The 18,798-nt window shown below is 36.8% G+C and overlaps 1 protein-coding gene across 1 annotated transcript; it reads right to left on the bottom strand.

The window, feature by feature from the left end:
* Positions 1-16,696: 16,696 nt before the first annotated feature.
* LOC113040683 (relaxin-3 receptor 1-like) lies at positions 16,697-18,374 on the bottom strand. The gene has a single exon (XM_026198960.1). It carries the CDS (start codon positions 18,160-18,162, stop codon positions 16,960-16,962), a length of 1,203 nt encoding a protein of 400 aa, XP_026054745.1. The 5' UTR covers positions 18,163-18,374; the 3' UTR covers positions 16,697-16,959.
* Positions 18,375-18,798: the final 424 nt, after the last annotated feature.

Here is an 18,798-nt window from a genome sequence, read left to right as displayed (position 1 = left end):
TTGGGACAACTTGTTGTTGTTGTTGTTTTTTGTTGTTGTTGTTTTTTAATCACTGATTATACACTCCATTGGCACAATCTGGACCTGTCAAAGGTAGTTATTTGTCTAAATGCAATGCAAAACTAGAATGCAAAACATTAGCTTTTTTTCCCCCCATGTCACTTTAGGGGCTCCATAAAGCACTAGTAATCCAGATTTGGAAATCTGAAAAATTGTGTATTGTGTGTTATCTGGATCAGGGTGATCCAATCCAGTTTTGCTTTGAAAAACAAAATTAAAATGGGTTGCCTGTTCCTGGATAGCAAAACATGGGATTTCCAAATCCAGATCATTCTGATCCAGATTAAACGTTTTGAACAACTGGCCCCTGGTTTTAAAACCCAATGCAAAACAATTCCAGAACATAATTAGTGAGAAATTCTAGGATTCTTTATTAAAATCAGAGGTTCCATAAAGAACCTTTAACACCCAAAGACAAAAAGAACCGTTTACTTAAAAATTCTAAAACGGTTCTTCCAGGGAATCACTTCTGGAACATTTTTTAAAACAGTTTAAACCTCAACAGAGCCATGAATGCCAGATTTCTTTTATAAACCAAATGTTTCAAAACCCTCAACTTTGTTCAAATGCTTTAGAAAGTGTAATCAGTAGACGTCTTTGTCCTTGAAGAGAGTGAATCGATATGAAATGATGTTTGTTTCCCACTGTATACTTTTCTCCGCTAATGCTCCTTCTCAGTGGTATACTTTTCCGAAGTCCATTCAAGGGATTTTTTCATCCCCTGGTCACAAACGAGTGTGTCAGGTGAACTTCAAAGGCACATTTGATTGGGAAAAGGGACACGGCCGAAGTGCATCATGCCTGCTCCATCGCTAATCGTTGCCAGCGGATTCAATTTGCACCCGTTCGGCAGAAGAGACATCCTCATCCTCAGCGCAGCCCTCTGGGAGCTCGACTGCAATCTCTTAAGAGGGCTGTCAAGGACAAGGCACTAGTTTACAATGAATAGCAATCATCCCTCTCACATAGGTACATGCGCACATACATCTGGCAAATTACGGCGTGCTTTCGCGCATGCTTTTTCTCCAGCTAACGCAATCAATGTGCCATCCATTGCCTCCATTGTGTTGTCAGCGCAGATGAGATGTCGTTTACTCAGCAAACATGAATGACAGCTTGTTGGCACACTTAGTTTCATTGTGCTGCTAGAATGCATTATCCTTAATAACCCCTCTTTCTTTCTTTTTTTGGAGGGGATTGTGCATGTGGAACCGAGGGGAACGAACGGTCCCCCACGGGTCTGACCTGTGGGGAGGCCGTGTGCTGCTGTTGATAAATTGCAGTGTCTTTGATCCGCAGGCTCCCTGACAGCTGTTGATTAAGTATCGTGGGGTAAGGTGGCAATGAGCAAACGCCATTGCGGTGTAAAGACTCCCATTTAATCAGGGCATAATTAAAGTCTTCTGTCTGCATTCGGTCTGAGCTTCAAAGCAAACCTCTGCTGCCTTTAGGCACCATGAAAAGGTTAACTGCCACCGCTGATGTCCTGCTAAAGTGACGAGGAAGGGATGGGTCCATCAGAATAGTTATTTTGAGGCCTTGTTTTCCCCTGAAACCCCAACGGCTTTGCCCTGGGTCAGAGGCTCAGGCACCATTAAGAAAATCAAAATGCGGCTCTGTTGTTGCTGCTTTTGTCTCTCATCCTTTTTGCTCTAATCTTTTGTCTTTGCCAAGCATCCATCCAGACACTACACATCTCTGAACCCTCTTCCTCTCCCCAGAGACCTGGCCCTTCTCTCCAACCCACCTTTAACTTTCTCTTTCTACTTCCTCACCCTGGCTTTTCATGTTCCTTCCAAATCCGCATTGAGAACTAATGCATGGGGCCATGGATGGGAAAGTGAGAGTATTTCAGTGTTTTGTTTTGGGTTTTTTTCATAACGTGTGATATTAATAATGGTAAAACCTACAAAAACTGAGATTATCCATTCAAACAATAACTATATATATATATATATATATATATATATATATATATATATATATATATATATATATATAGTTCAATATATACGAGTATGTATCCCTATTTAATATTACATGTATTGAATGCTCCCCTCATCATCTCAATGGCAGCAAACAGAACAACATTCAACACTAAGTTTTCAAGTCTTTTTTTTTCCATCACATTAAAAATAACCCTTAATTTCAACATTTAATCTCCCCATCCATTTGCATGCAAGGCATGCTGGGAACTGCCTATGCCCTGCTGAGCTGCAGTTTGTGCCAACAAGAGTTACTAATGCAGTTCCAATACAACTGGATTAAGTAGGCTTTTATTTAGCGAATGTAAGTGGATTGCACGGAAATGTGATCATGTTGTTACTAAATGTTCCAAAAAAGTTGATTTTATTAAGTAAACTGAATAAGTAGCCACACTTTTTGGTTTCTGAGTTTGAAAACATCATCCCAACCATCGCTCTTCCACTGTGTTTAAATCAGGCATACATCAACAAGTAAATGGGAATATTGTTTTTTGCCCAGTGACTATTTAGCCATACAGTATAATATGAAACTGATTTTCCCAGTTTTTTTCACCCATAGACCATTAAGGCTACAGGGGAAATTTGGTGGCACTTCTTTTTTTTCATGATGGAACTCATTCTCTCTAATAATAAAACGTCTGGATTGAATGGCATTGTCACAACAATTTCAGTCTACTCTATTTTTACTCCATTGTCACCAATAGAACCACACTCATTTTATTCATTTCTTTTTATCGTGTTTTCATCTTTTTCTTTTGTATGTTTTTCGTATTTTCCCCAAGAATTTTTTTTTTTCATTACAGACAGACAGCATCATTAATCGTTTCAATTTATGCACTAATTTAAGACCACAGGAAATTGAAATTAAGTTATTTATCAAGCAATGTGTTTGTATATATTTGTTAGTTTCGGTATACTAAATTACGTCCTACATTTACACACACCATGGATCATCTGAAAATTTAGGACATTCTAAGCATTCTGAGCCGTGCATAATTCATCAATGATTCACTGTGATAAAATATTAATAACTCATTGACTGAAAACGTCTTTTCATATCTTGAGCAATGGCTGCAGAGTGCATGTACACCAGAAAAGCAAATCTTCTGAAACAGCGCTAACCCTTGCATCACTGTGAAGTATAAAGGAGCGAAGACTTGAAGATATGAGCTATACTGAGAAGCATAAACATGAAAGATCAAGATCACTTAAGGCAGATTCACACAGGATGTGTTTTTCCTTTTAAAAAGATGAGATGCAGGGCACTGGAGTGAAAAAAACAAGGTCCACGGGCACGTTTTTTTAAAACTGTGAGATGCAGGGCAGTGGAACACACACACACTTACAGAACCACAGGTTATAGCAATGTTATTTTTAAAGGTTTAACCACTTTTTACTTGAGTGTCATGTTTTTATAAAACCATGTCATGCGTGAGACGCTTGAAAATATGTAAGACACAAGATAACAGTCTTCTTCTGCCTAGCATGTTAATATAAATAAAAACAGTGCAGTGCAGTGGAATGCAGAAAGCAGGGCAGAGGTATAAAGAAAAAGTGAGGTCTAGAAACCTTTTTTAAGTTTACCTTTTTAAACTTCAGTGTGCATTTTAAGAATGTTGTGTTATCATGAGCAAGACACTGCAACGATCATGTCAATCTAGCATATTTAAATAGAAATAATGGAAACTCTATGTTTCTCTCCATTTCTGACACTGAATAAAGAATACAAAATGTAATTGCAACTTTTTATCTCATTTTTTTTTTTTTTGCATTATATAATCTCGCAATTGCGAGTTAGAATGCCCAATTCTGAGGGAGAAAAAAGGACTGAAATTTTCTCAGAACTGCGAGTTTGTGTCTCACAATTCTGACTAAATAATACGCAACTGCAAGAAAAAAGGCAAATATCATTTTTTATTTTTTTATTTTGTTCAATGGCAGAAACGGGCTTCCATAAAAATCAGCAAAGTCAAATTAAAAAATGAGTTTTGTGTGAACAACCCCTAGGCGATAATTCACCCAGAACTTGTTTGTGCATTTAAAACCATGAGTCACAAGGCAGTGGAATGCAAAAAAAAAAAAAAAAGGATTTTATTTTTTATTTTTTACAAGAACTAATTAATGCCATGTTTTATAGTGCTGTGTTATGTGTGAGCTGGTTCAAAAACGTGAACACAGCAAACATGTCAGTTTAGTGCATATTTACTTAAAAAATATATATAGAGAATTGCAATGCAGTAGAATGGAGAAATGCAGAGTAGTGCGATTTTAAAAAGCACTGTTTTACAGAGATTCCAACTCAAGAAAAAAATCAGTTTAATTAATGAATGAATCATTTAGAAAAGTTGTATAAATTCAACTGAATTATATGTACTCTTTCCAAATTATATGTACCATGAAAGTCATATAGACCCATTTCTAATACTTTATGGTGTATTTGGATCTGTTTTTTTTTTTTTTTTTTTTTTTTTTGAGTATTCTTCTTTGTGTGTGTGCATGTTCCACAGAAGTAACTGTCCTGAAGTAAGTAAATAATAACACAGTTTTCATTTTTAGGACTTTCAAAAGCACAGTTCATCCCACAGAGAAAGTCTTTTGCTAGCAGTGAATCCTCTGACTCTGGACTTTAGAAATACAATACAGCAATCAGGAGATAAAAACATTAAATGAAGGGGTCTCGGGTATATGCTTCATTTTAACAACTTAGATTAGCATTAGATTACAGGGCTGAAGACCAGGACAAAGCTTACTGAACTAGTCATTTGTTCTAGAGGGCAAAGAGCAGATACAAATTTCAGACTTTGTGATTCCAGGCAATGACAGAACAGACTCAATTATTCGAAATGAACAGTCGCTTTAACCTTCATCTTGTGACTTTTATTTATTAATTTTTTTTATATATATATAAAGAACAAAAAGATCAGATAAAGTGTTGGGAATGAGATGGTTGGATTTGCAGACGTCTGTAGGTCAAAGAGGATCTGGCACTCAATTGGACGTTCATGCGAGCGTAGTAGATTAAACTTGGGGGTCATGCTGTCTTGGCCATGCCTGATCAAATATATGGAAATGCATTCCCCTGACAGCTCCAGCTTCTGCTTTGGCTTGCGTCTTCTAGTCGTTCAAGGCCGAGATGTCATTTCCTAACTTTTCCACATATTTTCAGCGTAGAATTTCACATGATATAAGACTGCAGGGATTTAGAGAAAAAAATGAAAAAAAATGGGACTAATTTAACAGCAGGGAGAGTCAGTTTTCAGTTTTGTACTTACAGGTGTCCAAACTAAATATAAAATGCAGTGTGAGCTCTCCATATCTTTTTCATATTCTGATGGCAACACTCTTATCAACACCAATTACTTTCCCATTGTTTGCATGGGGACGGCTGAGGATAATGAGGACCAGTTGAGCCGACATTTTCTGATAAATACACACGCTAATGTGGATTCACCAGCCATGGTTTATTAATGTCTTTTTCGTTTCATTAAAAAAAATATGAAGTTGCTTCTGCCTCAACAAACATGAATGATTATTGCTCTATATTAGAGACGTAAATCCATTCAAACTTTTAACTGAACGTGATACTTGCGAATTACGTGTTTGGTACTTGTGAAAATACAATTTATAAGACGTTATTATTGTAGCAGGCATACACACTGAACAGACATTTAAAAGGCAATATATTGTTTTTGCCAGATGTAGTGCAGATTTTTACGTTTCAGTCTTTTGTTACGCAAACTTTTAGTAGCCTAGTGTTGAAAAATGGTTTTAAAAATGGTTTACGTTCTTTTTAGTGAATCAAGAGCACTCAGTACTTGACTAGCGAAGCGAATGACTCAGACGTTTCTTTCTAGCGATTAACAAAAAAATTTAATCGGAGAAGTTTGATGATTACTCAGTTACTTTTTGATCACTCACTTAGTTAACCATGAGTTATTTTCATCGATCGTATGAAACTCCATAAACCAAAAACTGCCGCTGTGTGCAATTCAAATTGGTTTAGTTACTAACTGTTTGTTCATTATGGCAATATATAGGTCTAAAATAAATTAGAAAACTAAATTAAGAATAAAGTAGGTAAGTAAAATACTATAGGTCAACTTTTTGGTTTTTAAATGGTCATCCCTGCTGAAGAAAAAAAAAAGGTAGAAAACATCAAAGAATTGATAATGGTTTTACTGGTTATAATGGGAACTGAATTGGTTTTAATGTGAACTGTAATTGTTCCCTTGTGGTTCTCTGCTGGTAATTTGTAGCTTTTTGGTGGCTTGTTAAAAAACCTATAACTGATTTGGTCCCAAAAACACACTACAGGAAACCATGCATCAATGGTTTTAATGGTTAATAGTTGATTGTGTATAATGTCTGCAATGGTATTTGTAGTAGAAACCATTAGAAATTCTGTGATTGTTTCTATTGTTTTTTAAGCAGGGATTTGCCCTCAGATTCAATGATAGGAATTAAGAAACGAGATTCATTAAACTCCTTGTGTTTCCCATCCATAGGCTTTGCACAGGTCACATGGTATTTTCCTTTGAAAAGAGAAAGCTATAAATTTTCAGAATGTCTTGTGTTCCTCAGAAGAAAGACAGTGATATGGATTTGGAACCACATGCGGGGTGAATATGTACAATGACTACATTTTCAACAGGCATTTTTTTCCCCTATCTCAACGTGTAGGTCTAAATAAACACAGAACATGCACTAATATTTAAAAGTGTTTACTCAGCTACATCCTCACGGTAGTCGCTAGCGTGCTATATGGGTTATTCAAGCTCTACTCCCCCATTCTATAAGTTCATTGAGACGCCACATTGTACTATGTGATTAAACTAGCTGAACACCTGAGTACTGCAAAACGCTCTCAGCAAGTCAAAGCTAATCAGCCTGATGTGTACCAACTTCCGCCCACTGTCATTTTCGCTAGATTGTTCGCGCTAGCGTAGGAAGATTCGCTCCCTGCTGGCACAAACCCAGAGGTCAAGCAATCACGCAAAGCTCTAGATCATTTACAGCTTGAAAACTGCATGAGAGATATCAGGCTTCTCTCTACTGACTTGACTAGGCCTGATATTCGTCGCGATATCAGTTTGCTGTCTTTGCCGATGGTGACTTTTGCGTTTGACTCATAGCACAGTGAGAGACGAAGATAAGGCAGGGACGCTGGGTGATATTTCAGCCCCGTTATTGTCTTTGTGCTGGACACGATCGCTATCGACGCCGGGGGCAGCCGAGAAAGGTCAGCTTCCCACTGCTCGGCCGAATAGGCCAGTGTTAAGATAAATTATTTATGAACCTATAATGAGGCTAAAGTAATTTCGCAGAAGCCTTGTACATGCGCAGCTGTAATGTCTCATTGGTGGCTTGTTTAATGACAATTTGACAGTTGGAAAATGGTGGAAGGATGCACCGATTCATCTCAAGAATTTTTGAAGTATATGGCTCATCTTCCCTTCAATAATATGGATTTTGCCAATACCGTGAGAAGAGACACAGCCTCATACCATGATGCTTCCACCTCCAAACTTCATTGTTGGCATGGTTTTTTTTAGGTGCATATGTGCAGAGTCATTTCTCCCCTAAACAAGGCGTGTGGTATTATTGCCAAAAAAGTTCAATTTTTTTCTTGTCTGACCAGACTACATCCTCCTAGTAAGTCAATTTTGTGTACCAAACTTCAAATGAGCTTCAACATGCCTTTTCTTCATTACTGGAGCCTTCCAGCGTGAGTGTGCATGGAGGGTTTCTTGAGCTAATACCATTATCTGGTCAAAATTTAATGGGAATTGGTACATTGGAGTGGTGTTTAATTAAAAAAATGTTGACATGTTGAATACTTATTTCCTCCGCTACATATATCTAGCTCTCAAGGCTACTCAATAGTATCTTCAAAGGCTTTGTTTCCACCTGCTTTGGGATTTTTTGGACCGTTTGTTGGAGAGGTGATTGATTGAATGAGTCTTCCTCGCCATGCCTGACTGACACATGATAATTGTGAGCCCATGTCTCAGAAAGCGAAGACTCAACGCAATTAACTTGAAACTAGGGCAGAGTTGAGAAACATTGCTCCATCCTTCTCCTCCGTTCATTATTGCAGCTTTTCATTTCATCAGACTATGAAAGACGCGCTCCGACGAAAGCTCGTTTTTAGATACGGATGCATTCAGGAGAATAAAGGCGCCCCGAAATCAGTGCCGCTAGAAAGGCTTTCTGAGTCACAGAGCCCTCGTGTCTTGGTTGATCATGGCTTCTCTCCCACTCACCCGGAGTAGGAGAAAGGAGCTTGCCGCGATACTTCTTTGAAAACCGTTGAGGTTTTCATTTCAAGCCCCATCAAAGTTCCTCTCAGGGCCCTTGAGAAATCTCGAGAGGACTGGTGGCAGCCGAGCGCCTGTGTCACATTGGAAATGAAAAGAGTTTGTGGGAACACATTAGAGAATAATAAACGTAATTGAACACCGAGGACTTCGCTTGGTCGGTATCCTAATAAATATGGAGATGAGCTCATTCCTGGAGCTGAGAGTAAGTAATTGAATTTCCTCCTGGATTTCTGGGGGTTTTGGACTTCGCCGGTGCAGGTGCGACAGTCGAGACATTCGGGACGCGTTGTGGAAATACTCAGCCGCCAATCCGGCTCGCAAAATAATCAAGACTGTGAAAAGACTGCCATGTGCATTAGGCTGGGTCTCGGCAGATAGCATTTATCACTGACACCTCTTGGTTGGAAAGCTAAGTAGCGCAGAGTTGCGTCTTGATTTTTGAGTGACTTTGAGTAGCCTATCTGTGAAGTGGGCAATCCTATTGAGCCTCGCCTGACGGATCTCCTCCATGATCCACTTATGTCAAAGCGGACCGCCTGGGTCTCCAAAGAGCGTGGCTGTATATTCCCTTCAGTAAAGATCCCACAGGCTCACGTGTCAGATTAATTTGTGAACTTGTCTGGGGGTCAAGGTAGAACTGTTTGATGGGGGTTTGCATGAATTCAGAGTTAAAGAAACAATGAGGCTAGTTATCACATGGTGAAAATGTGAAAAATAAACTAAACATAAAATATAACTAAATATAAAAGAAAATAATATTTATACAAAACATTTTAGCTTGTTGTTTAGGACTGAACTTAAATCATTAAAACTAAAAGTAAAAAAATATATATATAAATCAAAACAATATCACACTATCATCTATCTATTTTTTATCATTGTATTATTATTTTTACAAATTCATAAATAGATTGATATATTCATAAGTAGTCTATATATTTATTATTTATAACATATAAAATATGTATGGGTAGATTTGTCACAAATAAAAAGAAATTAAATGAAAAAAAATTATGCATTGTTAAATTATATATTTATTTATATCATATATGTTTGCAATTAATATTCAGTGTATTAAATTATTTACTAAATTAGATATTCATAAGTAAACAAAAACCTATGAATTTAGATATTTTATGTATTTGTGTGTGTATGTGTAGATATGTCACATTTATTATATAGTTCAATTACAATTAAATATTAGTTCAAATTATAAAAAGTTATATAAAAAATGTAAACTGATAAACTGATTTTTTATATTTACTATAATTTATCTTTTTTTGCAATTGAAAAAAAAATATTTAAATTACATAGCAAAACATTAATAATCATAAATATATAAAATATACTTTACACCGTAAAAAGTAATCGCTGAATCTACTTAAGAAAAGTGTGTAAAAATAACTTTCACAAATTTGTTGAATTTATTTAATTACACTGTGTTATGTAAACTTTCAGGTGGATGCAATAGTTCAACTAATAACTTAAGTAAACTTAATAGCATCTAGTTTGTTGGACTAAAGGTCTGTTCCACTTAGCTATATTTTTTTATCTTTACTTAGTTGTTATACTTACTAGGTTTTAAGTTGCAGCTACTTTGAAGGCACATAAAACAATTTACCTACTTTTTTTGAAAATATTTAAGTAGCCGAAAAGGAACCAATGACATTAATAAACCAGTGAGAGGCAGCAGTGCACTAATATGTTGCTAAAGTGCAACATAACAACAGAAGAAGAAGAGTCTTAATAAACTTTTCACCAGTTTCCTCCATGTCTACAGTTATCTTTCATTAGTTGCATTCACTCGTCTCCCAAAGTCATGTTGAATTTTCAGTAAAACTGAGAACATCAAATAAGCTGACTTCATATATGGAATTAGATTTATTTATTTATTTATTTATTTTTACTCACCATTACAGTGATTAGAGTTCTTTTTGGTAATGTTCCTCAGATCACAGATTGAACTCAAAATAAGTAAGGAATACTTTTAATATATGAGCAGAAATTTAAATGACACTTAAAACAATAAAGTTAAGATTACTTAATTGAATTAAGGCAACGTGTTTGCACAACTGAATTAAGTAAACTTAACTAATTACTTTTTACAGTGTATATTCAGGTGTGTATTTTTTTTTTTTAAAGGTAAAAATTAATTAAAAATTAATTAAGCACAAAAATTATTCATGTTATTTAATTGTGCATTTAAAGTAAATTATATAGATTTTTTTTATAATTCAATAATAAAAATGTTATGTGTAATATATTTTTATTTTGTCTTTTTATTCATGGGGTGCACTTTTTGTTAGAAAACTGACTTCTAACAATAAACCTACCCCAAGAAATCACTGCAGCGAAAACTGTGAAAACTAGCCCCGGTCTCAATTACTCTATATGTAAGTGTGCATGTGTCCAACATGTCAGTTTTCAGCCATTAATGAGAAACAATTAACCGTCGTAATCTTCCCAGCCAGCTCAAACAGGCCTAATGAAAGATCACAAGCAGAAGCTTCAGCGCGAGATACCTTTATCCAGATATACTGGGAACAAGATATATAGTCAGAATCAGAAGATAACAAATGCTGCAAGCATTTTGAGTAATCAACTCCAACTTAAAAACCAGGATGCCTTTGTGTATGCAGTCGCTTCATCTCTGTCTGATGGACCCAAAAATCTAAACTTGACATCACACAGTGCTGAATCACCTTTGATTTTCTTTTCATCTCTGATTTTTTTCATGCTCTATATGCTCTCTCCTCTCCCTCTATCATTTCCTGGTGCTTAAACCCAACAAAGTTTGCCTCATTAACACAAAAGTTGTTCGCTTCCTTACATTTTACCTCAACTAGGAGCAGACAGATTTCATAATTCATCATTTCGTTGAATTTCAATGATTGCAGTGCTGCACAGAGGCCCATAAATGAATCATAGTATAGAATGTCATAAAGAATAAGACCGCCAGCAGCTAGTTTTCAGATATTGAAACATGAAGATGTGAATCCTGCTGTGGTCCTCAATAGCAGCTCCTCAGAAGGGATCTCCCCATTATTTGCCCCACTAACCACCAAGATCATAATAATCTTCTATTTGAACTGAAAATGTTCATTTTAATGTCTAGAAATCTAGAAAAGTGCAAAATAGGGCAACAAAGTCTCTCGTTTGCATTTAGGATTTTTTACTCCAATGTAAATTCATCTTCCAATTCCATTTTAGATTACAATATTTAAATGAACAACACAGTAATATTTCACATTTTTTTCATTAATCCATTTTCACTGATGTTTTGATCATCACCTAATTCGATTAAAATGTAAAATTAGGTCAAATAAAATAGAAAATATTAGACGAAAAAAAGCAAATTTTTACTTGTTAATTATTTACAATTATTTATATATTTTTTATTATTATAGTACAATATATTCTATTATATTATATTATATTATATTATAGCATCCTTATTTATTTTATTTTTATTATTAAACGTTATATAGTATTGTTTCCAAAAAGTGAATCATGTGTTCAGGTAAATTAGTTTTTTTTTTTTTTGTTATTGTTTGTTATTGTTATTCAATATATTCTGGTATTCATTTGAGCTGAATAAATGGAAACAAACTGTACAAAATGGCACAAAACAAATAAAAAAGGCAATTCATACAGATTTACATTCTGTTTACAGAGTATTATTAAACTGAACATGTGCCCCCTAGTGTTCTGACAAATCCAAAAGGAAAATGGAGCATACAAATGTTTGATGATTGAGTGCTATTTTTATCTCCCTCGGCAGGAAAACAAAACAGATTTAGAAAAAAAATCCAAACTGAAAGGCGTACATACCATATTTGGAGCTTGTGTAACAAAAAAGTACAATGACTTTGAAACTTTTTGACAATAATAAGAGAAAAATGGATCAGTCATTTATTTTACATACAGCAGGTGAAATTCAATTACAGAAAGGAAGGGTCTCACCCTCAAACTAGGTGGCAGGGCTGATTTTTTTTTTTTTTTTTTGTCTGGCTGAAGATATCCTACTGGCTGAAGTTTGTTGCTAGGCAACTGTACCACCAGTCCATCCCATAATAACAGACTATGCAATTAGCCATGCCTGGAGAGTGTATGTAGCCCCCATCAAAAGAATAGAAGGCCATTATCTTCAACCTCATATCCAGGTTTTGCTTTGGGGAGCGAGTGTTCGTTATTTTTGAGTCCTCTTCAAAGCTAAGTGAATACTTTTCTTAAGTGCGTACTTTATTGGTGCTTGTTGGCTAGCTTTTGCTATACTTTAATGATTGCAGTGGGGCTGTACTGTAAATGCCGTCTTTCACGATTTCACAAATCTCAAAGTTTTAAAGGCACACTCTGTATTTGTTTTGTTTGTTTTACTTTGAATGAGCTAAGCTGGTTAAACATAGCCACGAACTGTCACAATACGGACATCTCGGTTCAGTGCATGAGGCCTTACAAACAAATACAGGCAATTCGCCCCCAATCCAGAAGGGGGCACCTGCAGCAATTCAACACTGTTTGATAACCGCCTGCGAGAAGAAGAACAGCGAATACCATAAACTGTACACTTGAAAACAAAGCCCACTAGACAGTGACCATGTGCTGACTTCAAAGGCTGGCGCACTCAACTGTTTGTGAAATAGAGCTTTGTGCTTGTGTATCCTACCGCTCTCATTCGGCACAAATCCAAATGTTCCATAATATTTCTGTATTTGCGATGTATCTGAATGCTAAACTATTATATATAAAGTACCAACTGTGCTGTCAAGTTAGCAATGCTGGAACTGATGTGTTATGTGTGCGTGCCGGTGTGATCACTTCAGATATTTCCTTATACCAGCAGAATCAACTTAAAACAATCTGTCATTTATTGTCTTATTAATAACGCATCACTGTAAAAGGTCTACTTTTATTTGTGCACACTCGCAATGAAAACAAAACATTGTGCTTTTGTAAAATAAAGAAAATAAATAGGATGTCACTTTTTGACAATGCTTTTGAGTTTCCTTTCTGTGAAAAAACTAAGAATGTCACAAAAATGAACTAAAACTCAGCGTATATATGCTATATTACAACCCCCCCTCCCCCCGTTTATCTGTACACTAAATCAAATATATTTCACATATTAATTCCTGATCTGTATATATGTACTGCAGATTTTATATATATATATATATATATATATATATATATATATATATATATATAACATTATAATTTAATATAATAGTTAATATTTTCTTAATATTTTACATCTAGGTGGAATTATTTTGTTTTTATTATTTGACCGCCGAGCCTGGGTACGTACCGAACTGTGATCTGCATACCGTTAAACCCCTATAGTTTCCACATATTATAAGGTGCATCTGAAATCCAATACTGTTAGAGTAGATAGTCCTATTACATCTGAAAAGTAACTAAATTTGAGACCAAAATCATATAAAAGGTATGTACTACATATGATGAAGGACGGAATTCATGACTGTTAAATATGTTTTATGAATGGGCAGCATGGATTTATTCTGGATGTACTAAATTTGCCTCGTTGTCATAATCATGTGACCTACAGAATCAGTTGTGTAACATCATTGCCATGGCCTCATGGGACAGTAAAGTGTCCACCATATGCAAATTTCAGAATCTCGCCAAAAATAGTAGGTAATTCGGTTAATTTTCACCTGCTATTTTATGAAAGTATAAATTCAGACATACCACTCTGTTCACATACTGTTTTTCAAGGACTATGTAGTAGGCAAGGAAGCAGGCATATTGGATGCATAAACTTTCTTAGCTGCACTGGCCAATAGTGAAGTTGTCTTGAGCTGATATTGACACCTAGTGGTGTGGATGTAGTATCTCACAGGAGTTTTCAATTACCAGTGTTGTTTTAGAAATGATGTAGAGGTAATCCAACTTTTTGTAATAATTTTTTTAGGCTGATTTTGAATGATATGACTTTCTTTTGGCTGCGCTCGCTAGTACTGAAATTGTCTTGAACTGATACTGACACCTGTGGTGTGGATGCAGATTTCAGTTAACGGCATCCTTTTACTAATAGCCACAATCAACAAGATACTATTTTATTAGGCTGTGTGTAATACTGTGGTAAATTACACCTTAAGACATCATTTGAACATCTTTTTTTGTATGCAAGATTTATTTTTATCTCAAAGAACTTTTTGCAAATTTGGTTAGCATAATATATTCTTACAAACAACATAATATTGTAATAACACTTCATACAGACACTGTTCAGCAAGCAAAAACACACCCGATGAGCTTCAATATACTGACAACAAAGCACACCACTGACTCCGACACTGGGCCAAAATGTCACCGCAAGTAATTATTCAGCACAGTTGAGTTCAGATTCAGATAAATCAGTTTGGCTCATTAATAGTCTCCCACACCAGCTCATCTGCATGCCCTCAACACCTAGATGGAGAAACTCACAGCTGTGATGATCCTCTCTTAAGGATATAAGCTCTTTACATATTAATTTATGGTAACAAGTCATAGATTAATAATTGAACATGTAGCCACAGTTTCCATCGGTCAATATATTATTCATATTTTTTGCTAATGGCAATAGTTATGAGGCTTTTTGTTTTTGTTTGTTTGTTTGTTATTTGTGCAAGTGTAAATATATTAGTAATGATATTTAACATATATAGGCTACTTATCTGAAAATCCTGTTGCAATTCACCCAATATATATATATATATATATATATATATATATATATATATATATATATATATATATATATATATATATATATAGTGTGATTCTTAATGAACTGTATCTTGTTTCCTGTACAATAATGATAAAAATGTCCAATGTAAAAAAAAAAGTGTGATAGCTCACCCCAGTCTTCCCTAAATCATGACCTGGCATTGTCATTGAGGAGATAAACCAGCAAAAGTGGCTTAAACTGTCAAATCTGTCTCATCTGTAAAGGTTTGGTCAGAGGAACAATGTCCTTTGAAGAGTTTCAGAAGATTGCAGGACTAATGATTAATGATGCCAGGCTAAAAATCGTTTTACTATAAGATATTCTCCCTGCGTGCAAGGAATGTGCAAGTGTGTATATTAGAAGGTATCAATTCACTAAAGCCTCAAAGCCTACACTGGCATTGTCATGTATATTGACTGAGAAATGATGCAGTAATAGGCTGAAATATATAACTGACAAATGTAAATAAAATAAATAAATGTCATTAATGAGTTAACGTTCTTTAACTCTGCTTTATATTTTGTCGTCAATAAACCCATATTACTAATTATCTCAGATTGGATTTTATATTCTGTTTGATGGCTCAGGAATGGGTATTTAAAGTCCCAAAATGATTTATTGAAGAGAATATTTCTACAAAGATATTTATGCCAAAGCTGGCTTTTTGATGAAGTCTCTGAGGATATAGCCAACATAAAAAAGATTTCAGGGAGCACTTTCTGTTATTTACTCCACCTCATGTCTTTCAAAACCTGTTTGACAAAAAAGGATTTATAGCAGAATGGCCAAGCTGCTGTTTTTCATACAATGAAAGTGAATGGTGACTACTGCTATCAGGAGAGATTTTACATTTAAATTACAGGCCGTTCCTCACAGAAATTTTCAAATGACTTAAGAAGACATTGAAAATAGTGTTTGAGTCTTGTGGACAAATTTTATGATGCTTCATATTGCTTTTCCCCTTTTTTAACCCTGGGCTTCATCCGTTTACACTGTGAAGAAGAGAGCAGCTTGAACATTCTGCTAAATATCTCCTTTACTGTTCTCTGGGTGTGAAGTTGATTTGAAACAATATGAGGGTGAGTAAATTGACAAAATGTTATTTTAATCTCTTAATGGCTCAGATATGCTAATCTATTGTGGTGTGTATATATATATTGTTTAATACTAATTTAAATGAATAGGAAACACAGATTATAGGTCAAATTGAAAAGAGATAAGAGAATTATCTCTTTCAAATCAATCATCATCACTTGCACAGTTTGACTGGTCAATGTTAAATCACAAAATTCTTGTTTTGTTATTTAGCTACCATAGGTATTTTATTAGTTTAGCTTTTTGTACAACATAAGATTTAAATACACTGAAAGACTAATAAAAGTGTGAAACTTCATTAAATTCTACACAAATTCGAATGCATAACTGACAGAGTACTGAATGATTGATGTGTTAACCAGTGATCCCCCGCACATATTTTTTTTATATCTAATAAGAGAAGACTAGACTCTCAACATTTTTTCTTCTTTTTTCAAAGCATGAAAAACACACATGGATAATTTATCGCTCCCTTGAAGGATGTCTCTAGAAAAAAAAAAAATCCTTAAGATGTGCTACTAGTATGCAGCAAAGCAAACAAAGGTGAATGGGTCCTGAATTCCCAAGGGCTCTGGTGACCGGAGGTGCATGTGAAAGCGGCTGCGCGTCAAAAGATACGTGGAAGTTGAGAGAGAAAGACAAATGCGCAAAAGTTTCTGAACAAGCACAAGGGAAAGTGGGGCAGCTCCCAAAGGACGTTCCTCACGCCTGCTTCGTCCTGTCAATCAAAAATCAAGATGAACGTGAAGAATCTGCTTTTTTTTCAAACATCCATCTGCACAAGAACCAGTACAGGGGGCGCCTCAGCTACTTTGGCCTTGCGTGGGAGCAGCCGGGCAAGGCTTCGGTAGGACGGCGTGGCCCTCAGCAGGAGTTCTTTGAGTCCGGCCCGGAATTCGCGGCGGATCAGGCAGTAGAGCACCGGGTTGAGGCAACTGTTTGTGTGGGCCAAGCACACAGTCAGTGGGAAAGCGTATGCCTGGGCATTGTAGAAGGCCTTGCTGAAGGGCACCAGGTCAAACTTAATAAGGACGCCCCACAGAGTCAGGGCCTGGTTGGGCAACCAACACAAGAAGAACGACAGGACGACGATCACAACCGATTTGGTGACCTTCGAGCACCGCTTGTGCCGCCCCTGCTCACTTTCGGAGCCCGCCACGCTGCTAATCCTACGGCTAAGCACGATTCTTAGAAGTAAGAGATAGCAAACAGTGATCACCACCAGTGGGATCAGAAACCCAAGCAGGACCTTTTGCAACTGGTACAATCCTAGCAACAACTGCGGGTCCCAGCTTCCCGTTTCAGGGAAGCGGACCAGGCACAGCTCCTCATCTGGCGCAACTTGGGCGATAGTGGAATAAATAGCATGTGGGAGGGTTGCTATCAGGGAGACGACCCAAATGCCCAAGCTGATCCACTTGGCCGCAGCCGCCGCCGCTCGGCGACTGTGCATCTTCAGCGAGGACGCGATGGAATAGTACCTGGCCACGCTCATGGCGGTCAGGAAAAATACGCTGGCGTACATGTTCATCGTGGTGACCGAGCTGATGATTTTGCACATGACTTTGCCGAAGGGCCAGCGGAAGTCCAACGCCGTGTCTATGGCCCAGAACGGTAGGGTTAGGACGAACTGCAGGTCGGTTAGAGCCAGACCCATCACAAAGCAGTTGATGGAAGACTGCTTCTGCCGGTAGCGCGAGTGCAGCAGGTAGAGCGCCAGAGAGTTGCCTACAAGTCCCAGAGCGCACACCACTGAATAAATGAGGGCGATCATCACACGCACAGCCAAACTAGACCCATCACCTTGTAGCGTCGAACTAGACTCCTTTGTCAACAACTGCAGCCAGCAGCGTAAAGACAGGTTCCCGCTGGCAGAGTCAGTACAGTTGTCCAGCACCACGCTGGTGTCCAGTGTGTGCTCACATTCTCCCAGCTCTAGAGTTTGTGTGCTGTTATTCCTCTCCATGGCAGGCTCCCACTCAGTCCGTTGTTATGTTGAAATGATGCAAACGGAGAAACGAATCCATTCATGTAATTCACCTCAAGTTCATTGTGGCAACCGCACTTTGACTGCCGGCATGTGTAATTACTTCACCGGCTGCGAGAGCGCCGTCTAATCAGTCCCACTCTCGCGCGCACCTCTGTGCGCTCTGCAGCGCGCGCACATTCTTTTATACTCCGATGAGCGTGACGTGCGTCCGCGCGCTGCTGAGGCACGCGCCGCTTTACTGTCTGTCGGATGATATGTGATAATGAAGCCAAGTTTTTACGTGTTGTGGTTCGTAATACTAAATTAGTTTGTAAAGTTTTTAAAAGTCATACGGATGAAGCTCAATGACTTCAATGACTTGTGATTTGGTTTTATAGGGGAATGTTGTTTTGGATAAATAACCTTATAGCTTAAAATACCTCAAATGTAAGTTTTTTAGTTCTTTTTCAAGTTATCAAGATACAATATGTCACTTAATCTTTTGACACAATACCAGTAATGCATTCTAGAAAATATAAGTGCTATTTGACATTAGGTTTCAGTTTCTTAAATATGTTTCTGTTTAGAATTGTTTAGAATTTAGAACTGTCACTATATAGCATAATGTTTATT

This window comes from Carassius auratus, chromosome 22 (assembly GCF_003368295.1).
Source record: "Carassius auratus strain Wakin chromosome 22, ASM336829v1, whole genome shotgun sequence".
NCBI lineage: Eukaryota > Metazoa > Chordata > Actinopteri > Cypriniformes > Cyprinidae > Carassius > Carassius auratus.
This window is presented reverse-complemented; position numbering and strand designations above follow the sequence as displayed.